Source organism: Entelurus aequoreus, linkage group LG05 (assembly GCF_033978785.1).
Source record: "Entelurus aequoreus isolate RoL-2023_Sb linkage group LG05, RoL_Eaeq_v1.1, whole genome shotgun sequence".
NCBI classification, from domain to species: Eukaryota; Metazoa; Chordata; class Actinopteri; order Syngnathiformes; family Syngnathidae; genus Entelurus; species Entelurus aequoreus.
In genome coordinates this window covers 13,634,131-13,656,734 of record NC_084735.1, presented here as the reverse complement: position 1 = coordinate 13,656,734, position 22,604 = coordinate 13,634,131, and the positions used below count along the sequence as shown (strand labels likewise).

Genomic DNA, 22,604 nt, shown 5'->3' with positions numbered 1-22,604 from the left:
AGAAACTGTCCCAATCAGCTTTGTTTTAAGACCTGTGAATTATTCACCAGGTAATGTGTTGGTAAACACCCAACATGTTGGAGGCTAAAGTTGTATAGAAAAAAACAGTAACATAGTTTTAGCATAATGTTGGCACTACGCCACTAATAACAAGAGCTCCTTGGCAGAGGTAACCGATGAGTAATGCAAACAAACAAGTCACACAGCATGGTTTTTTCTTCTCTTTATTTACATAGCGCAGAGTTACAACTGAATTCCTTTTCACCATTTTATTATAAATACACCACTCGATAAAATACATCCTTCAAACCCCCTGATGCATAACGAGAATAATAACAACAAATGATTGAAAGGCGACCGCCCGTTCATATTTGCATCGTTTGAAATGTTAGCAAATCATGCAACTCCTCAAAAAAATATATGAAAATAAAAGGATATATAGGCTGACTGGTTATGCTGCTTTACAAAGAAGATCTAGAAGATACGTTTGCGTGGTTGGCGAAGCCTGAGGACCGTTCTCAAAAGGAACAAAACGAGCGTTACGTTCATGGCTTTCAGCAGTGGTGCTCCAAAGTCCAAATATAGTACTTGTCATTACTTGTGACCCCTGGTCAGCATTAACAGTGACAGCATAAAATAATGTAGACCTGATCACAAAGTCCATCCTGCTTTCAGTCATGCAAGCACCGTCTTGTTCATAATACGCGGCAGCGTCCCAAAGTGTTGGTTCTTTTGTTTTTTTGCAGGCACTTTAAGGATTTCTAACATTGTGAGCGAGTTGGGGGTTAGAAAGCGCATCTCACGGTAGTCACACGAGAGAATGAGTTTGGTACTTTTGCATAAATTCTAGTCCTAGTCCAGATGAAGTGCATGGGTCTCAAAACCAGAAGCAAAGGGAGAGGGACGATACCTGAAAAGGAGAAGATCGGACGTCAGGACTCGGGGGACACCGGAAAGACCATACTGCAGCGACTCTGTCCTCACTTACCATTCAGAGGTTCCTGACAGGCAGGGACTGGGTTTCTTTGGTGTAAAGAGTCCAGCATGTCAGAAGGTGTTAATGTTCTTATTTTGGTAGGGTCCTCGGTCCAGTGCCGGTTTCCATTTGATGTAAATCCAGAGTGTCGTAAGCTGTTGAGTAACTGGCACAAAAGTGTGCAGCACCACAGCCGAGTTGAGAAAAGTCCTTGAGGCTTAGCGTTTTATTCGAAGAAGACGTTTTGAATGTCAGTCATCTTGCTGAGACTCCTTATTCTGCTCTGCGGTGTGGACTTTCTCTTTTTCAATATATTCCTTTTTCAACATCGACGACAATCAAAGAGTATGTTCTGGCTTTTCGCATTCATCTCCAACATGTACAAGCAAGGAAATGTACACTTGGAACATCTGGTGTAGATATATAGATAACATAAAAGTAAATACAAAGACTTGTTTAACTGCTAAAAGAAATGAAATATCTAAAGTCTTGCAGCAACCATGCAGAGCGGAGAAATGGTAGTCTTAGGCATCTCGGTGGCTTTATTGTCCGTCCTTCCTTTCGCATCAGTATCGGCGGCCGTAGCCCGGCGAACTGTACGACGTGGAGGAGAAGGTCGTGGTGAAACTGGAACCTGTGGCATCAAAGCTTCCTCTTCTAGACCCCGACCGTGAACTGGTCCTGGAGCCTGGGCGTGATCCAGTAGCAGAGCCAGAGCCGCTAACGCTGTAGGGACTATAAAGGCCTTTGCTGGACTGGGATGATGCTTCAAGGAGTCTGAGGCCGGTTCCCTCCTCTGTCATGCTTCTATCCAGCGCGTCCTTGTAGGAAATTTTAAGTTTGGTTTTTGGGCATGTGAGGTATTTTGAATGAGTGTTGACATCTCGCAACTTCTGTGCAGTGCGGGCTTCTAAGGTGCCTTTTTTCAAGGCTTCATCCAATGAGACTCTGTTGGTGACGTCTGGTTCTATTAAACCACCAGTGAGGTACTGGACTTCCAGGAAGCGCTGGCCTGCCTCGTAGTACAACCAACCTTTCTTCAGAGCTTGGGCAGCTGACATTTTGACTTTGGTTCGAGGATCCTCAAATCCACCGCAGGCCTTCTGTGCAAGACTGATGCGGTCCACCATGATTTTATCTACGAGCCCTTTGTTCATTGCATCTGTAATAGAGAACTTCTCTCCAGTGTTTGGGTCAATGATGCCTCCAGTGCAAGCCTGAGCTTCCAGCAGCCTTTGACCGGTTATATTGTCGACAAGATTTCTGTGAATGGCCTCTGTTACAGACACCTTCTCCAGTGTTTCTGTGTCCAGGATTCCAGCCACAGGGCCACTTTCCTCGGTTGGGTCATTCCACGGGGCAGCTGATGTTTTTATGCTAGGCGCCGGACTCATGGCGTAAGAAGATGAAGAACCAAAGGAGGATGACCGTGATCTGACGCCACCGGAGTTTCCTGACAGCATGTCTGCAAATTCCGTAATAGACAGAGTTCCAGACCGATACTGATCCAGAGCTGACCTTTCAATCAGGCCACTCGAGATTGCATCATCGATATCGTACTGTCGACCGGACCGTCTGTCGATAATCTTGGATTTTACAACTCCATCAGATGAGGTGCTGGTAATTTCCTCCCACTCACATTCCTGCTCCGCCAGCTCTAAGTAAGTCTGGTGATCAATGAGGCCTTTCTGGTAGGCTTCATATACCGACATCTCTTTGCCTGTCTCTGGATCTACAATAACGACTCTACGTTTACGAACAGATGACTTGGATGACGTCTTCCTCTCTCTCTTCTTTTCCTTCAGCAGCAGAAGAGCGAGCCCTGTTTGTTGGTCTATCATACATCTCTCTATCAGCTGAAGGTAGGTAAGGTTTTCCTCCGTGTTGGGGTCAAAGAAGCCTTTGGTATCATCGGACGGGTCAGTGAGGATCTCGTTCATTTCCTGGTCAAAGAGGCCGCGTTCATACGCTGCTTCCACTGGCAAGCGATGGCTCTCTTGCGGGTCAATGATTCCACCTGTTGCAATCTGAGCCTCTAGCAGGCGTATACCATGGTCCTTCAATATCAGGTCCTTCTTCATAGCCTGAAACAGTGAGATGACCTTGCCGGAATAGGGATCCTTGTAGCCTGTGACTGCTCTCTCCGCTGACAGCAGCTTATCTTTAAACTCTGGGCCGACAACACCCATCTTGACTGCCTCGTTGACATTTAGTTTGAGGTTTTTGATCGGGTCAATTACGTACCCTGTCGCGGCTTGGGCCTCAAGGAGCTCAAAAGCAGTTCCTGGTCTGATCATGTTCTTTTTCATTGCTTGGTAGATGGACAGGCGGTCTTTGCTGGATTCTACAAACACGCCAGCAATGCAGCTGGTACCCTGGAGGTATTTCTTAATGTCTCTACTAACTTCCTCTGGAGAGATTGTGCCCTCTGTGAGGCCGTTGTACGTCTTTTGGTCAATAATCTGAGAACGAAGCAGCTCATCCACTGTAATTTGTTTTCTGATACCCGGAAAGAGAAGACTTCTGTCCGCCAATGACAGAAGCCTCAATCCACTCTTTTTGTCAATTCGGCATCTTTTTAGCAGCTGAGCGTAGGTCAAGTCCTCATCTGTTGTTGGGTCAATGTAACCTTGCACATCACCCGCAGGCTCAGATATTCTGTCCAATGTCTCTTTATTGATGTATCCACGCTGCATGGCAACATCTGAGGGGAGGCGGAAGTAGTATTCTGGGTCCATTAACCCCCCAGTGGCATTCTGGGCTTCCAAGAGCCTCAAAGCATAATCCTCTGGAATCAAATCCTTTTTCATTGCCTGGAAAAGAGAAATCAGTTTTCCACTGTATGGATCCTTGTAGCCGGTCACTGATCTCTCAGCTGAGAGAAGTTTGTCGTGAAGTTCAGGCCCCACCAGCCCCTTGCGCACAGCTTCATCCACTGTCAGAAGTTCATCTTTGACTGGATCTATAATGAATCCGGTTGCCGCTTGGGCCTCGAGGAGAGTTAGCGCAACTACCGGCTTAATCTTTCCGTCTTTCATGGCTTGATAAATGCTGATCTTGGCGGGACTGTCTGACATAATGCCGGCAATACAACCAGTGCCAAAGAGATACTGTTTCACCGATGGCATTTCCATGATCTCGCTAATAGTCATTTTTTCCTGTTTCAAGAGATTGTACGTTTGCAAGTCAATAATTCGAGCGCTGTAAAGCTCCTCAATTGTGATTCTCCTTCTGATCACATCACATGACATGCCCTGCTCAGACTTTTCAGACTCCCTTTGTTCGATAATTTCAATTATAATGACAAGCATTCTATCCTTTGTGATTCTCCCCAAGCGATACTGCTCCAGCAGGCGGCGCCTTTCCTCCTCTGGAAGCATGTTCGAATTCATGATTTCCCAGATGGTCATGCTCTTCCCTTCAAAGCTCTTGTGTGGGATCTCAATTTGAGCTTTACTAAGAGCCGCCTGGGCTTGCTCCTCTGTGCACTGATAGGACTGCTCGACAGGAGTGACCGTTTCAGCCTTTGACATTGGCAGGTAGAACAGACCAGAATTTGGATCTTTAACGCATTTCTCCATCAACTGCTTGTAAGTAACACTTTCATTATTGTTGGGATTGGTGAAGCATTGAACATCGCCAGAGGGTTCATCGAAAGAAGTGGCCATTTGTTTGCTTAAGAAGCCACGTTGAATAGCGACATCGGTGGGAACGCGGTGGCTACTTACTGGATCAATGATGCCTCCTGAATGAAGCTGAGCCTCCAGGAGTGGAATAGCATGCTCCCGCAGGACCAGCTCTTTCTTCAGGGCTTGGAACAGAGATATCTTATTGCCAGTATATGGATCTTTGTATCCCGTCACTGCTTTTTCAGCAGACAGAAGTTTCTCATGAAGCTCTGGGCCTACAGTTCCTGCCTTCACAGAATCATCCACAGAATATTTCATATTTTTGACAGGATCTGTTATGAAACCAGTTCCGGCTTGGGCTTCAAGGAGTGCAAGCCCAGTGTTTGGCTGCAAAATGTTATTTTTCATTGCCTGATATATGCTCAACTTTTCATTTGTTCCTTCCATTGCAATGGCGTCGATGCGCTCCGTGCCTTGCAAATACTTTCTGACCACATCATACTCACTCACTTCTTGAGGAGTTTTTGTGCCTTGTTGGAGCTCTGTGAATGTAGCCTTATCAATGATGTTGGCGTCCATCAACGACCTGGCAGTGACGGGTTCCCTGAGACCTTCAAAACAGGCCTTGTCTTTTGTTTGCGCTTCTTGTTCCTCAACCATTACCATCACCACCTTTATTAGCTTCTCTATTGTCACATGGCCTGTTCTGTACTGACGAATCAGCTCAATTCTTTTCTCCTCCGTGATGTAGTGAGAGTTGATAATTTCCCAAATTGTGACCTTTTTCCCCTTGAAAGGCCCGTATCCCAGCTCCACCACGTTCTGAGTCAAGGCCTCTTTTGTTTTGGCCTCGGTTATATGTAGATCTTCTTTGGGCTTTGCAGCCGTCCTTGATAGAGGCAGCAAAGGAAGTCCAGTGTCTTTGTCAGACACACATTTCTTCATTAACTGCACATAGGTTGCATCCTCTTCTGTGTTTGGATCATAAAATACTTTTGTTTCATCTACAGTCTTGCTCAAAGTCTTATTGGTTTCCTCATCTAAATAGCCACGTTTGCAGGCAACCTCATGTGGGATACGATAGCTTTTAACGGGGTCAATAACTCCTCCGGTTGAGAGCTGTGCTTCTAGCAAGCGGACGCCTTGGTCTCTTTTGATCAGACCTTTGTTCATGGCTTCAAACAGAGAAACTTTTTTCCCGGAATAAGGATCTTTGTAGCCACTGACAGCTCTCTCAGCAGACAGCAGCCTCTCATGGAGTTCTGGGCCGACCAAGCCCGACTTGACCGCTTCATCGACAGGGACCCTCTCATTCTTGATAGGATCAATGATGAAACCAGTAGCTGCTTGAGCCTCAAGTAAATTAATGGCGGTCTCAGGCGAGATTAGTTCTTTCTTCATCGCTTGATAGAAAGCAATTTTCTCTTTGGTTTGTTCGTTAAACAGGCCGGCAATGCTTGGAGTTCCTTGGAGTGCTTTCTTCACAGGCTCCATCTCAGAGATCTCTTTGACTGTTATCTTGCCATTACTTAATTTGTTGAATACGTCTTTGCTGATAACCTTTGTGTCCAACAGCTCACTGGCCGGAACTGGAGCCCTCAACCCGTTCAACACATTTTCATTGCTCTTTTCCTTGTCCTCCACCACAGTGATGACAATTTTGATGATCTTCTCCACTGTGATTTTGCCCGTCTTGTACTGGCGAATCAGCTCTCGTCTTTGCTCTTCTGTAAAGTACTCTGAGTTGATGACCTCCCAAATGGTGACAGTCTTCCCTTTGAATTTGCCAAACGGTACATTGACGCTTGATTTACTGAACACTTCTTTCATCTCTGCGTCAGTATATGTTCTGTCGCTTTGGGCAGCATCCTCTGTCACGGGTAGAATCATCAGGCCTGAGGCTGCATCCTTAGTGCACCTCTCCAATAGCTGCTTGTAGGTGAGGGGCTCCTGGGTGCTGGGGTCCATAAACAACTTGCAGTCTGCGAGTTGTTTATTTGTGTCAGCGTCAAACTGCCCTTGCTTGTAGGCGGTCTGCAGTGCTACTCTGTGACAATTAACGGGGTCAACGATGCCACCAGTTGCAAGTTGGACATCTAAGAATCTGTTGGCCTGTTCCTTCTCAATGAGTCCTTTTTTCATGGCCTCAAAAAGGGAGATTTTGTCACCGGTGTAAGGGTCTTTGAAACCAGTGGCTGCTTTCTCTGCAGAGAGCATTTTGTCATGGAGTTCAGGACCAATCAACTCCTCCTTAACAGCCGCGTCTACAGAGAGGCGTCTGTTATTGAGTGGATCTACAAGGTAACCAGAAGCTGCTTGAGCTTCCAACAGCATTTTAGCAGTATTGGGTGTTATCTTGTTTTCTTTAAGGGCCTGATAAACACTCATTTTCTCTTTAGATGGAGTCAAAATGCCACCAACAGCGCTCTGACCTTTAAGGCATGACTGCATCTTGTCTGTCTTGGCAAGGTCTTGCACGGAGACTTTCCCCTTTTTAAGTTTGTCAAATTCTTTTTTTGTCAGAATGCCAACGTCAAAGAGTCTCTCAGCAGGAACTTTCGCTCTTATTCCGTCAAAGGCCCAAGGAGACTCTTTCACACTATCAACCTCACCAGAGCCATTGTACGCATTCCTTGTTGTTACCGCAGATGTCGCAGCGACTAACTGCTCCCCAGCATCCTTGTCAGTCTGGACCTCAATTTCTTTTGTTTTTGATGGACTTTCTTTGGATGCGACCTCAAGGCTGTTGAGTTTCTCTCTGAGCTTTTTGTTCTCCTCTCCCAAGAGTTTTTCCTGCTCATTCCTTTTCTTTTCAAGCACCTCCATTTCCTTCTGCTTCCTTTTCATCTCAGCCTCAGCCTCCTTTTGCTTCCGTAAAGCATCATCCATGATGGCCTGGAGCTTTTTCTTCTCTTCCTCGATCATCTTTTGCTGACGTTCCTGCTCCTCTTGGAGGGCTTTCGCCTTGCTCACTTCATCCTCAAACTGTTTCTCCAGCTTCTTTTTCTCGCCTTCAACCTCCCTTTCTCTTTTCAACAGCAGCTCCTTCTCAGTTAGGAAAGTCTGCTGAAGTAGGGCCTTCTCCTGCTCAATCTGCTCTTGTTGGGCAAGGGCCATCTAGTAAGAACAAGAACAGAGTCAGTAAAAGCAGCACATTATAAAACAATATATCGATTCATGTTACATTACCTCTTTGGATTTTTTCTGAAGCGTCTCTGAATCTTTTTTCAGCTTTTCCCTCTCCTTTTCAAGTGCAGCAATTGCTTGCTTGAGTTCGTCAGCTTCTCTCGTGCTTTGCAGCTCCTGACTCTTCAGCTTCTGCACGACAGTCGCTGTGGTTTTTTGTTCCGTTTCCTGAAGAAGAGCTTTGGCCTCATCCGCCTGCTTCCTGAACTTCTTTGCCTCCTCGTTGGCTTTTGCTTGAGCATCGCTGAGCTCTTTCACCTTCAGTTTCAGTTTTTCCGCCTCGGCTGAAGCCTCTTGTTTTCTCATTCGCTCAGCTTCAAGGGACTTTTGGAAGCCTTCTGTCTCTTTGTCAAGCCGCTGCTGGATCTGCTCTTTGTCCTCCAGGAGCTTTTTGGCCCTTTCCTGTGCCTGGTCCTTCTGCCTCTGGAGCTCCTCGGCCTCAGCCTTAAGTTTTGTAGCCTCCTGAATGGCCTGCAGCTTCTCCTTAAGCATTTTCTCTGCAAGTGCTCTCTGTTCAGCCAAATCCGACTCTGCGATCTGTCTCTGTTTGGCTGCTTCTTCGGCCTCAGCGCTAAGCCGGGTTGCGTCCTCCGCCAACGTCTTCATCCTCTCAGCTTCATCTGCGAGTAACTTCTTTGATTTATCTTTGTCTTTTTTCATTAGACGCTTGTTCTCAATCTCAATTTTGATTTTAAGTTGAAGCAGCTCCTCCATTTGAATCCTAACTTTGGAGAGTTCGTCTTCCACCTGAGCCTTTTGTTTGACCGCGTCATTGACTTCGCCCTTAACCCGCTGGAGCTCCTCATCCAAAACAGACTTCTGCTTGTCGGTTTTATCTAGCTGCAGTTTGATTGTTGTCAGTTCTTTCTCCACTTGAGATTTCTGCTTGAGGGCTTGCTCGGCCTCTTTCTTGTGTTTGGCCATCTCAGCGTCAGCCTGCTGCTTTTGCTTCAGAGCGGCGCCTTCGGCTTCCGCTCTCTTGCTGGCCTCCACCTCTGCTTCTTTCCTCAGTTTCTCTGCATCTTTCTGAGCTTTGGCCTGCTTGGCGGCTTCATCCTCCGCAGCTTTTTTCTGTTTTTCTGCATCCTCTGCCTTCTGGCGTAGCAGCTCGGCTTCTTTCTCAGCTTTCTTCTTAGCCTTTTGAGCTTCCTGAGCAAGTTTCTTAGCATTCTCAAATTCCTCCTTCAACTTCTCCTGAGCGAGAGCGTCCGCCTCATTCTTGCTCAGAACCTTTTGAACTTTTTGTTCGGCTGCCATGCATTTCTGAGCAGCATCTTTCGCTAAAACCACCTGCTGCTCTGCTTCTTTCTCAGCCTTCTCTCTCTGTGTATTTGCTTCTGCTTGTTTCTTTTTCAAGCGTTCCACCTCCTCTTGAGCAGCTTTGCATTGTCGAGCTGCCTCTTCTTCCGCTGCCGTGATCCGCTTTACCTTCTCCTCAGCTTCTTTCCTCTTCTTCTCCTCCTCTGCAGCAAGTTGTTTTAATGTCTTGGCTTCCTTCTCAGCTTTGAGTTTGCTCTTCTGCGTCTCATCCGCAATCTCTTTTAGTTTCTTTAATTCGTTCTCTAAGTCTGATTTGTCTTTTGAAGCCTTCTCAAAGTTGATTTTGATGATATGAATTTCCTCTTCCACAACTTTCCGTTGTCTGATGGTGTCTTCCACGATTGTCTTTTGCCGTTCTAGTTCAGAGTCAGACGAGCTCTTTAGATGCTCGATCTTCTCTGCGATGTCTTGTTTATGCTGAGCCGCCTGGTCCTCAAGTAGCTTCCTTTGATACGCTTCATCCTCAGCTTTTCTTTTCAGTCGTTCATTCTCGGCCTCTTTGGCCTTCAGCGCAATCTCAGCCTCCGTCTTGAGACGCGTCGCCTCGTTTATGGCGGCCAGTTTCTCTTTGAGAATTTTCTCGGCTTCAGCGCGTTGTTTGGCCGCCTCCTCCTCAGCAATCTGCCTCTGCTTCTTGGCCTCCTCTGCCACAGATCTCAGCCTGGCTGCTTCGTCTGCAAACTGCTTCATTTTCAGCGCCTCGGACTCCAGAAGCTGCTTGCTCTTCTCCGTGTTTGACAGCGTCTCTTTCTCCGCTTTGCTCTTCATTCGGAGAAGTGCGTCCATTTCACTCCTAACCTTTGCCAGCTCCTCCTCCAGTTTTTTCCTCTCCACTTCAGTGGCGTTCACCTCGTTTTTCAGACGCTGGAACTCATTGTCTAGAAGGCTCCTCTGTTGTTCAGCATGTTCAAAGTCGGCCTTCAGGCGAATGCATTCTTGTTCCGCTGACAGCTTCTGCTGCGCTATCTGCTCTGCAAAAGTCCTCTGTTTGTCCAGCTCCTTCTCTGCATTCTCCTTCTGTTTCAGGGCAGCTTCTTCGGCCTTTGCTCTTTTCTTGGCGTCCCGCTCTGCATCCACCTTCTGCCTCTCTGCCTCATCCTGAGCTTGACTTTTCCTTTGGGCTTCTTCCTCGGCTTGCAGCCTTAAACGGAGAGCCTCGTTGGCCTTCTGTCTCCATGTTTCCAGCTCTTTCTCTGCTTGCTCGCGAGCTTTGCTGGCTTCCTCTTGTTGTTTCCTGAGTTTTTCCGCTTCCTCTTGCAGCTGTAGAACTGTGCCCTGCTCCTTTTTGAGAGATTCCTCCAGTTTAGTCGCCCTTTCAGTGAACGTTTTAGAGGTGCTCTGCAACTGTGCAGAGGCACTCTTCAGCGCCACCTCCTCCACCACCTTGACCTGCCTGAGTTTCTCCTCCTCCGCCTGTTTCATGCGCCTTTCTGCCTCTTCTGCCTGCATCTTGAATTTCTGCAGGTCCTCCAGGGCTTTCTGCTTCTGCTTGGCAGCCTCTCTTTCTGCCTCAGATTTGCGCTTCAGCTCGTCTTCTGCATTCTTCTTTTTCTGAGTCTCTTCGGCCACCTGCTTGCGAAGCCTCTCGGCCTCTTCCTGAGCAGCTTTGCGGAGCTTCTCGGCATCACCGGCTCGGTCTCGGAGCTGCTGTAGCTCGCCATCAGCGGTGCTCTTCTGCTTGATCGTTGTCTCTAACTGAAGGCGAATTATGTGGATCTCTTCCTCGATCCTAGTGCGGCTGCTCAAAGCCTCCTCTAGCTGATGGTTCTTGGACTTGATCTCTTGCTCCGACAGATTTTTCAGGTGGTTCAGCTCCTGTTGGATGTTCTGCTTCTGCTTATCGGCATCCACTGCAACATCCTGTCTCTTGCTGGCCTCCTCTTTCATCTTCAACTTAAGTGTTTGGGCTTCCTGTTCGGCCTTTGCCACAGACTGAGCGTGGGCCTCAGCCAGCTGCCTTTGTTTGTCTAACTCGGCCTGGATCGCCGCCAACCTCTTCCTTTCTTCTTCTTTCAGCTTCTCGGACGCTTTCTGCATTATTGAAAGCAAAGAAATGTTTTGAGGACATTTAAAGTTGCTGCAGGAACACAAACATCACCGTCAAAAGGTTTTGCTTTTAAGGAAAATACTTAATTGAAATTACGGACCACACGACGTCTCCACAACATAAACATGCACTTTTCATATTAGTATATCATGGTGTAACCATTAAAGTGTGGACCTTTATGTAAGACTTTTCCTTGTTCTTACGTCTGATTGGACAAATGGGGAGCGCTGCATTCAATGGAGAGATGATTGACAGCTTAAAGGAAGGTTTAGCATTCAAAAGTGTTTAGTTTATTAAAGGATTTTCTGTTATTAAGAATTACCACCCATGCTGAAGAACAAGTTCAGGCCTTTAAAGTCAGACTGAATGACTAATCAAATCCCAAACCTTCCCTTCAGTGCCGGATGGCGTGAATGATGCAGACTGAGAAGATCTTTTCAAATACCTGTGTCTTTGTGGTAAGCTCGCTGTCTTAAGTGTGTGATTCTTAATCATGGCGGCAAAGCACTGGCAAGCGGGTCAAAAGGATCAAACGTAACAAAACGTTAGATGCGAAAGTGAAAGTAGTCTGGAAAAAGAATTCAGATGAGCAGGCAAAAAAGAGCAAACAAGAGCCAGTGAATGACGACAGAAAATCAAGGGGGGGTGAAGTCCAAATTAAAACAGCCGAAAGAGCAAATTAGAGTGCGTGTGCATGCCTCACAAGTGTTGTCGCGGTGACGTGCTGCAACGCTACAAAGACGCCCCACAGCCAATTGTGCCGTCAGCACGCCCTGATCGTATATCCTGACAGGACTTTAATACTTTCAATCTGAGGTTACCTTTGCTGGTAGCACACAAACCAGTCTCTTTGTAGAGCACTGTCACATTTTGTGGGCTTATTTAAAAAAAAAAGGTATATGTCTTCTAAGGGTTTTCTGCTGCGATTGCACCAGAACATACACCACACAACATTTAAACAAAAATCCTAATTATATTGAATAAAAACAGGTAGCAAAATTGGCTAAAAAAAAGTTAGCATGCTAACAGTTAGCATATGTCACAGACCACGTTTATTGACTCAAAGGTGTACGGCTGAAAAATTGACTTATAAAGTTGGTATGCTAATGTTAGCATGCTAACAGTTAGCAAGTGTCAAGTACAAAGTTATATGATTGACTAAAAAGCTAGCATGCTAGCAGTTAGCATGTATCGCATCATATAAGTGAGGCAGCAAAATTGGCACAAAAAAAATGTAGCATGCTAAGATTAGCATGTTACAGTTAGCATATGTCACAGACCACGTTTAATGACTCAAAAGTGTACGGCTGAAAAGTTTACTTAAAAAGTTGGTACGCTAATGTTAGCATGCTAACAGTTAACAAGTGTCAAGTACAAAGTTATATGATTGACTAAAAAGATAGCATGCAAGCAGTTAGCATGTATCGGATCATATGACTGGGGCGGCAAAATTGGCCAAAGGAAAAAAGTGGCATGCTAGGATTAGCATGTTACAGTTAGCATGTGGGACAGACCAAGACCAAGTTATTTTACTCCAAGGTGTATGGCTGAAATTGGCTAAAAAAGTTAGCATGCTAACAGTTAGCATATGTCACAGACCCCGTTTAATGACTCAAAGGTGTACGGCTGAAAAATTGACTTAAAAAGTTGGTACACTAATGTTAGCATGCCAACAGTTAGCAAGTGTCAAATATGATTGACTAAAAAGCTAGCATGCTAGCAGTTAGCATGTATCAGATCATATGACTGGGGCGGCAAAATTGGCCAAAGAAAAAAAGTGGCATGCTAAGATTAGCATGTTACAGTTAGCATGTGGGACAGACCAAGACCAAGTTATTTTACTCCAAGTTGTATGGCTGAAAATTGGCTAAAAAAGTTAGCATGCTAACATTTAGCATATGTCACAGACCACGTTTAATGACTCAAAGGTGTTCGGCTGAAAAATGTACTTAAAAAGTTGGTATGCTAATGTTAGCATGCCAACAGTTAGCAAGTGTCAAGTACAAAGTTATATGATTGACTAAAAAAGCTGGCATGCTAGCAGTTAGCATGTATCGGATCATATGACTGAGGCAGCAAAATTGGCACAATTTTTTTTTTAGCATGCTAAGATTAGCATGTTACTGTTAGCATATGTCACAGACCATGTTTAATGACTCAAAGGTGTACGGCTGAAAAATTGACTTATAAAGTTTGCTTTCTAATCTTAACATGCTAGCATGCTAACAGTGACCAAAAAGTATGTATGGTTCGTGCTGATATCGAATCCGATTCATATCTGTATTGCATCGGAAGTTAAATGACTGTATTAGATGACTCTAAAACATGCCAGCGTGGGAGATGCCAACCCCCGGGGTACATTGTGGTCGTCTACAGCAACAGAGCGTAGTTACCTCGTCATCCTCCAGGCGGCGCCGTGCGTCGGCGATGAACTTGACGTACTGGCTGACGAGCGTCATCAGCTCGCTGTAGCGAGTCCTCAGAGTGACAAACTGCAAGAAACGCAGGGACAAGGTTTAGCCGCTAACATGCTACAGCTAGCATGTGGCACAGAGCAGTTATTTGACCTCCAGGTGTACGACTGACAACTGGCTTAGAAAGTTTGCTTTCTAATCTTGACATGCTAGCAGGCTAACAGTTAGCATGTGTCAAGTAACAAGTTGTATGATATGGTAAATTGGCTAAAAAAAGTTAGCATTTTAATGCTAGCATGCTAACCGTTAGCATGTGTCACGGACCAAGTCGCATGATTGGGTAAAGAAAGTTAGCATTTTCATGTTAGCAACGCCTACCTCTTGGATGACGTCGTCCGACGCACACTCCATTTTGGCTTTCTTGAGGGGCGAGGCGAGCGGGTCCCGCAGGGCCCTGTAGGTCAGAATCTGGAGCTCGTAGTCCTAAAAGAGGCGGCGGGGCGAGCGTGAGTTTCTCAGGGACGGACTCGCGGGATTGTGCAAACTCACCTTGATGGAGTCGATGTAGTCCGTGGCGTTTTTCTGGCACTTGTTCATCTTGTCCTCGTTCTTCTCCACCTCGTCTAGAAGTTTCTGCGTGAAGTCAGGCGGATGTTAAAGTGCTAGATGTATTGTTAGCATGTAGCTCGCGCAGCTATGCTCGTGTTGCTAACCTCGCATGATGTTAAATGTATTGCTAGCATGTAACTCAGTTATCATAATCGGTTATAATCGGTACCGGTATCGATTCCCAAGTAGCGGGAATTAAAGCAGCAATTAAATAGATTTGATTCATTTCAATGGAGACAATTTGCCAGCAGAGGGCGACATTGTCACTGAACAGTGAGCATGGTTCATACTTGCCAACCTTGAGACCTCCAATATCGGGAGGTGGGGGGGCGGGGGGGGGGGCTTGGTCGGGAGTGGGAGGGGGGGGGGGGGTGTTTGGGGGCGGGGGACGTGGTTATTTACAGCTAGAATTCACCAACTCGAGTATTTCATATATATTTCATATATATATATATATATATATATATATATATATATATATATATGTATGAAATACTTGACTTTCAGTGAATTCTAGCTATATATATTTTTATTTTATATACATAGAAAGAAAAAAAAAATACTTGAATTTCAGTGTTCTAGTGGCTATCCATTAGATGGCAGTTTTGTCCTGTTTAACTTCTCCGTTCATGATGAGTATATCATTTCGGCCGCCATGTCTGTAATTTCGTCTCCTTGTTGTGTGCGCAGTTGTGCGCTCTACTCTCTAAAAGCCGTAGATGTTATGACGTCATTGGGCAGGCAAGCTGTTTATATTGTGGGAAAGCGGACGTGAGAACAGGCTGTCCCCACTCAGTCTCAGGTCCGCATTGAGCTGGAGGGGGCGTGGCCTCCAGCTCCGGCTGAATACCGGGAGTTTGTCGGGAGAAAATCTCTGCCGGGAGGTTGTCGGGAGAGGCGCTGAATATCGGGATTCTCCCGCTAAAAACGGGAGGGTTGGCAAGTATGGCATGGTTACCTAGGTGTGCCTAATCAATAGTCCAGAAGGTACCTTCTCCTCCGCCAGCTGCTCTTTCAGCTCCGCCCCGTCCCCGACGGGCGCCGCCTGGATGGCCTCCTGGCGCCGGCGGGCCTCGGCCAGCCAGCGCGTGAGCCACTCGTAGCTGTCGCGGTACGACGCCATGCGGCGGCGGAGCAGCTCCAGCTCCTGCTGCCGGATCTCCAGCTGGGCCAGCACCGCCAGCCAGCGCTCCTGCAGGCCGCCCACCAGGTGGCGCTGGCGCTCCAGCTCGGCGTCGCGCTCGCTGTGGAGCCGCGTCATCTTGTCGTGGACGCCCGCCGCCCTCTTGAGCTCGTCCTGCAGCCGGTCGAACACCATCTGGTCCGCCTTCGCTTCGTTTTGCATTTTCTGCCAAAAGCGGACTTAGATCAGAACCAAAGAACTCCGAAAGAACCCGACTTCGTACTTTAATCTGGCCGTCTTGGGAGTCCGCCTCCTTCTCATCCGCCGGCACTTTGTGGACGTCCAGCAGACGAGACTCGTAGCTCTCCAGCGTCGCCTCGGCGTCCTTGCTGCTCCTGATGACCACCTCCATGGCCTTCAGCCTGGGGAGAAGACAGAACTTAGCACCGGTCTCACCCGACTGCCGGCGCCCGGAGAGCCGCACTTGTCCAGGTAGACGGACGACAGCCCGTAGACGTGGTCCATCTTCTTCTTGGTGGCCTCCAGCTCGGAGCGCAGCAAGGGGGCGGAGGTAGACGGCTGCGGGGAGGCCAGAACCTCCTCCGTCTTGTCGGCGATGGCGCTCAGTTCTTTCCTTAGGCCTTCCAGCTCAGACTGGACCTTCTGCAGGCAGGAGACCAGACAGGAAGTCTTGAACTACGAGCCGCCAATGTGAGCAAGTCGAACTGAAGCGCTAGCGTTAGCATGCTAACAGTTAGCAAATGTCACATACCAAGTTATATGACTAAGGTGTACGGCTGAAATATTGGCTCGAAAAGTAAGCATGCTAACAGTTAGCATGCGTCGAGTACCAAGTTGTATGATTGACTAAATTGTCTAAAAAAGTTAGCATTTTAATGTTAGCATGCGTCGAGTACCAAGTTGTATGATTGGCTAAATTGGCTAAAAAAGTTAGCATTTTAATGTTAGCATGCGTCGAGTACCAAGTTGTATGATTGGCTAAATTGTCTAAAAAAGTTGGCACTTTAATGTTAGCATGCTAACAGTTATCGTGCGTCGAGTACCAAGTTGTATGATTGGCTAAATTGTCTAAAAAAGTTGGCATTTCAATGTTAGCATGCTAACAGTTAGCATGCGTCGTTTACCAAGTTGTATGATTGGCTAAATTGTCTAAAAAAGTTAGCATTTTAATGTTAGCATGCTAACAGTTAGCATGCGTCGAGTACCAAGTTGTATGATTGGCTAAATTGTCTAAAAAAGTTAGCATTTTAATGTTAGCATGCGTCGAGTACCAAGTTGTATGATTGGCTAAATTGTCTAAAAAAGTTGGCACTTTAATGTTAGCATGCTAACAGTTATCGTGCGTCGAGTACCAAGTTGTATGATTGGCTAAATTGTCTAAAAAAGTTGGCATTTTAATGTTAGCATGCTAACAGTTAGCATGCGTCGATTACCAAGTTGTATGATTGGCTAAATTGTCTAAAAAAGTTAGCATTTTAATGTTAGCATGCTAACAGTTAGCATGCGTCGAGTACCAAGTTGTATGATTGGCTAAATTGTCTAAAAAAGTTAGCATTTTAATGTTAGCATGCGTCGAGTACCAAGTTGTATGATTGGCTAAATTGTCTAAAAAAGTTGGCACTTTAATGTTAGCATGCTAACAGTTAGCGTGCGTCGATTACCAAGTTGTATGATTGGCTAAATTGTCTAAAAAAGTTAGCATTTTAATGTTAGCATGCTAACAGTTAGCATGCGTCGATTACCAAGTTGTATGATTGGCTAAATTGTCTAAAAAAGTTAGCATTTTAATGTTAGCATGCTAACAGTTAGCATGTGTCACGGACCAAGTGGCATGGTCAGGTAAATTGGCTAAAAAAGTTAGCATGCTAACAGTTAGCATGTACTACGTTAGATGATTCTGAGGTACAAAATGATGGTTAACTGCTGTAAAGGAGCTATCATGCTAAAGTCAAGATGCTATCAGTTGACTGAGGAGCATTCCAACCTTCCACCACTTCTGCTCTTTCTTCATCTCACCATCTGCTCGCTGGTCTTCAGGGCGCAGGCTCTCAGCGGCTCCTTGTCGGCGAGCTGGCGCAGGCGAGTCACCGTTCGATTCTCGCAGCCCTCCAGCCTCAGGCGCAGGTCCTTGAGCTGGTTCAGGTGAGTCCTGCTCAGCGACTCGTCTCGCTCACCTGCTCCCGCCAGAAGAAAAGGAGGTTTTAACGTCTCATGAAAGCCAGTTTGACTCTGGATTGAAAAAGGGAATCAGCGGATTTAAACATGCCCGTCATTCAGGTTAGGTCAGGTGAGAGAGTCCACGCACAGGAAGTGGACGTCGTGGGCGCACAGGAAGTAGACGCCATGCTTGATTAGGTGTGCACGACCAGTGAGAAGGCACAGCGGCGACGGCGACAGCGTGGATGAATGCACGATAACAAGATGGCCGCACAACAATCACAGACTTGGAGACGGTGCGCACAGGTGAGGAGGCCACACCCATGAATGTTGTTGACTTTAATTACTCGCATTAAATAACAACTAAGTATTTCATCCAAAAATCTGAAATAAAATCTATAACAAATTTTGTATAATTTTTGCAGAAAGACAGAACGTTAAAAAAAATTACTACATAATTCCTGGGGTTATTTTATTAACTTTTTTATTATTTGTTTTTATTCTTTTTTTTAATTTTATTTAGGTTTTTAATTTGTAATATAATAAAAAAAAAATTTTATGCTAATTGCTGGGGATCGTCAATGACGTAACCGCCATGGTAGGGATGGCTATTTGTTTACATTTTAAGCCATTTTAGTACCAAATGCGCTACTTAAAATGAGAATACATGCACATTTTTGTAAAAAAATAACTAGTAATGGAAACGCATTAAATAACAACTAAGTATTTAATTAAAAAATCTGAAATAAAATCTACAACAAATTTTGTATAATTTTTGCAGAAAGACAGAACGTAAAAAAAATTACTACATAATTTCTGGGGTTATTTTATTAACTTTTTTATTATTCGTTTTTATTCTTTTATTTTTTTTTTAAATTTAGTGTTTAAATTTTTGTATTCATATTTTTAAACTTTCCTAATATAATAAATAGATTGCTATTTGTTTACATTTTAAGCCATTTTAGTACCAAATGCGCTACTTAAAAAGAGAATACATGCGCATTTTTGTAAAAAAAACTAACTAGTAATGGAAATACTTCAATTAAATGCAGTAAATAATAACTAAGTATTTAATTAAAAAATCTGAAATAACATTTCAACAAATTTGTATATTTTTTGCAGAAAGACAGAACATAAAAAAAATTACTACATAAAACCTAAGGTTATTTTATTAACTTTTTTATTATTTGTTTTTATTTAAAAAATGTATTTAGTTTTTGAATTTTTTTTTTTTTTAAATTTACTAATATAATAAATAGATTTTATTTTTTTTCTAATTGCGGGGGATCGTCAATGCCGTAACCGCCATGGTAGGTAGGGATGGCTATTTGTTTACATTTTAAGCCATTTTAGTACCAAATGCGCTACTTAAAATTAGAATACATGCATTTGTAAAAAAAAAACTAACTACTAATGGAAATACTTCAATTAAATGCAGTAAATAAGAAAGTATTTAATTCAAGTATCTGTAATAAAATCTACAACAAATTTTGTATAATTTTTGCAGAAAGACAGAACGTAAAAAAAAATTACTACATAATTTCTGGGGTTATTTTATTAACTTTTTTATTATTCGTTTTTATTGTTTGTTTTTTTTTTAATTTAGTTTTTAAATTTTTGTATTCATATTTTTAAACTTTCCTAATATAATAAATAGATTGCTATTTGTTTACATTTTAAGCCATTTTAGTACCAAATGCGCTACTTAAAATTAGAATACATGCATTTGTAAAAAAAACTAACTACTAATGGAAATTCTTCAATTAAATGCAGTAAATAATAAAGTATTTAATTAAAGTATCTGTAATAAAATCTACAACAAATTTTGTATAATATTTTCAGGAATACAGAACGTAAAAAAAATACTACATCATTTCTGGGGTTATTTTATTAACTTTTTTATTATTTGTTTTTATTCTATTTATTTTTTTATTAATTTATTTAATTTTTGATATAATAAAAACAATTTTTTTTAAATTTTCTAATTGCGGGGGATCGTCAATGCCGTAACCGCCATGGTAGGTAGGGATGGCTATTTGTTTACTTTTTAAGCCATTTTAGTACCAAATGCGCTACTTAAAATGAGAATACATGCACATTTTTGTAAAAAAAATAACTGGTAATGGAAACGCATTAAATAACAACTAAGTATTTAATTCAAAAATCTGAAATAAAATCTATAACAAATTTTGTATAATTTTTGCAGAAAGACAGAATGTAAAAAAAATTACTACATAATTTCTGGGGTTATTTTATGAACTTTTTTATTATTAGTTTTTATTCTTTTATTTTTTTTAAATTTAGTTTTAAAATTTTTGTATTCATATTTTTAAACTTTCCTAATATAATAAATAGATTGCTATTTGTTTACATTTTAAGCCATTTTAGTACCAAATGCGCTACTTAAAATGAGAATATTTGCACATTTTTGTAAAAAAAACTAACTAGTAATGGAAATACTTCAATTAAATGCAGTAAATAATAACTAAGTATTTAATTAAAAAAATCTGAAATAACATTTCAACAAATTTGTATAATTTTTGCAGAAAGACAGAACATAAAAAAAATTACTACATAATACCTAAGGTTATTTTATTAACTTTTTTATTATTTGTTTTTATTTAAAAAAAATTATTTAGTTTTTGAATTTTTTTTTTTTTTAAATTTACTAATATAATAAATTGATTTTATTTTTTTTCTAATTGCGGGGGATCGTCAATGAAGTAACCGCCATGGTAGGTAGGGATGGCTATTTGTTTACATTTTAAGCCATTTTAGTACCAAATGCGCTACTTAAAATTAGAACACATGCATTTGTAAAAAAAAAACTAACTACTAATGGAAATACTTCAATTAAATGCAGTAAATAATAAAGTATTTAATTCAAGTATCTGTAATAAAATCTACAACAAATTTTGTATAATATTTGCAGGAATACAGAACGTAAAAAAAATACTACATAATTCCTGGGGTTATTTTATTAACTTTTTTATTATTTGTTTTTATTCTTTTTATTTATTTATTTTTTTTTTTTAATTTTTAATAGTGAAGTGAAGTGAATTACATTTATATAGCGCTTTTTTCTCAAGTGACTCAAAGCGCTTTACATAGTGAAACCCAATATCTAAGTTACATTCAAACCAGTGTGGGTGGCACTGGGAGCAGGTGGGTAAAGTGTCTTGCCCAAGGACACAACGGCAGTGACTAGGATGGCGGAAGCGGGGATCGAACCTGCAACCCTCAAGTTGCTGGCACGGCCGCAATATAATAAACTTTTTTTTTTTAAATGTTCTAATTCCGGGGGATCATCAATGCCGTAACCGCCATGGTAGGGATGGCTATTTGTTTACATTTTAAGCCATTTTAGTACCAAATGCGCTACTTAAACTTTTTTTTTTAGGGTTAGGGTTAAATCATAACTAAGTATTGAATTAAAAAAATTAAAATAAAATCCACAACAAATTTGTATAATTTTTGCAGCAAAACAGAACGTACAAAAAACTACTTGCTTGTTGATACTCATAATTCCGAGGGGTCATGAACACAACCCCGCTCTGCATAACCGCCACTGGTGCATAATGAGTAAAGAGTTCAGGCCAGCAATAAAAGTTAATAACGCAGTAAAGATTTGGGTGCCATTGTGGATTTGGGTCTGGGTTGAGACGGGAAGACAGACTCGGACTGTGGGACACAGTGGAGAAAAGGAGGACACGCGGGCACGGACGGAGGAGGCTTACCTGTCTTGGGCGGCACGTAGCCTGTAAGGTGAAGCCAACAGTCAGCTGATTGACCAACCACAGCGTGTGTGACCCACGGAGCGTTGACTAAGGTCTACAGAGGGTCTACAGAGTCGCGGACAAGAGACCCACCTTGTTCGGCGGTGCTGACCAGCGTGTTGTAGTGCTGGTTGGCCTTGTTGTAGCTGGACTCCACCTGCATGCGGTCCTCAGCTCCAAACGTCTGCGAGTCCTGGCTGTCTCTCAGGAAGTCCTGGTAGTGCAGCTCCAGGTTCCTCAGGGCCAGTCGGTACTCCTCCACCGTCAGGGTCTTGAACTGTCACATGGAGCGGGACTGTTCTGCTAAAGGACTTCAGCAACAACAAGGGCGTGGCATTACCATGGAGACGTTCCAGGTGTTGATGATGTGGATGTCCCTCATGAGGTACTGCCAGGACAGGAGGCTCCTGAGGTCCACAAACAAGGTCTGCCACGTGGTCTGCAGCTTCTGCAGGTTGCCCTCCAGTCTGAGGAACATGGAGATTTGTTCTTTTTGGCCTTTCGCTTTAAAAAGTCGGAGGTACTTCCTGCTAGCCTGGCTAACTTCCTGATAGGCTTGCTAACTTCCTGCTAGCCTGGTTAACTTCCTGCTAGCCTAGCAAACTTTTGATTTTTCTATCTGTCTAGTTAACTTTCTAAAAGCCAGATTAACTTACCGGTTAGTCTAGCTCACTCCTTATTAGCCTAGCTAACGTCAGATTTTTCTATCTGTCTAGTTAACTTTCTAAAAGCCAGATTAATTTACCGGTTAGTCTAGCTCAGGGGTCGGCAACCCAAAATGTTGAAAGAGCCATATTGGACCAAAAAAAACAAAAACAAATCTGTCTGGAGCCGCAAAAAATTAAAAGCCATATTACATGTGTCATGAGATATAAATTTAATTAAGAAGACTTAAAGGAAACTAAATTAGCTCAAATATAGCTACAAATTAGGCATAATGATGCAATATGTACATATAGCTAGCCTACATAGCATGTTAGCATCGATTAGCTTGCAGTCATGCAGTGACCAAATAGGTCTGATTAGCACTTCACACAAGTCAATAACATCAACAAAACTCACCTTTGTGCACTCATGTACAACGTTAACAGTTTGGTGGACAAAATGAGACAGAAAAAGAAGTGGCATAAAACACGTCCTAGAAAGTCGGAGAAAGTTATGCATGTAAACAGACTATACGGTGAGTTCAAGGACCGCCAAAATAAGTAGGACAAAACGGCGCTCGCCAAATACTTGAATCAGTGAAGCATATTTAATATAAACAGAGTGATTTATAACAATTACGGAGGTTTGTGTCATGTTTGTCCTCCTACAGAAACCATACTAAAACAAAAAAAATTTTTTTT

At 43.2% G+C, this 22,604-nt stretch overlaps 1 protein-coding gene across 11 annotated transcripts in view; it reads right to left on the bottom strand.

Moving 5' to 3' along the window:
• Positions 1-214: 214 nt before the first annotated feature.
• The window catches only part of pleca (plectin a), a 171,472-nt gene continuing 149,082 nt past the window's right edge, over positions 215-22,604 (bottom strand). For 8 of the 11 annotated variants that reach the window (XM_062047137.1, XM_062047139.1, XM_062047140.1 and 5 more), the window contains 13 exons: positions 21,599-21,725; positions 21,352-21,535; positions 21,220-21,240; positions 17,342-17,499; positions 15,789-15,967; positions 15,588-15,726; positions 15,173-15,529; positions 14,122-14,205; positions 13,951-14,055; positions 13,552-13,650; positions 7,795-11,142; positions 989-7,722; positions 215-910 (listed from right to left, as the gene is read on the bottom strand). In XM_062047137.1, coding sequence (XP_061903121.1) covers positions 1,543-7,722; positions 7,795-11,142; positions 13,552-13,650; positions 13,951-14,055; positions 14,122-14,205; positions 15,173-15,529; positions 15,588-15,726; positions 15,789-15,967; positions 17,342-17,499; positions 21,220-21,240; positions 21,352-21,535; positions 21,599-21,725 — 10,981 coding nt within the window. In that variant the 3' untranslated portion in view covers positions 215-910; positions 989-1,542. The remainder of the gene's footprint in view (positions 911-988; positions 7,723-7,794; positions 11,143-13,551; positions 13,651-13,950; positions 14,056-14,121; positions 14,206-15,172; positions 15,530-15,587; positions 15,727-15,788; positions 15,968-17,341; positions 17,500-21,219; positions 21,241-21,351; positions 21,536-21,598; positions 21,726-22,604) is intronic. The other 3 variants (XM_062047138.1, XM_062047149.1, XM_062047144.1) reach the window with 1 other exon arrangement.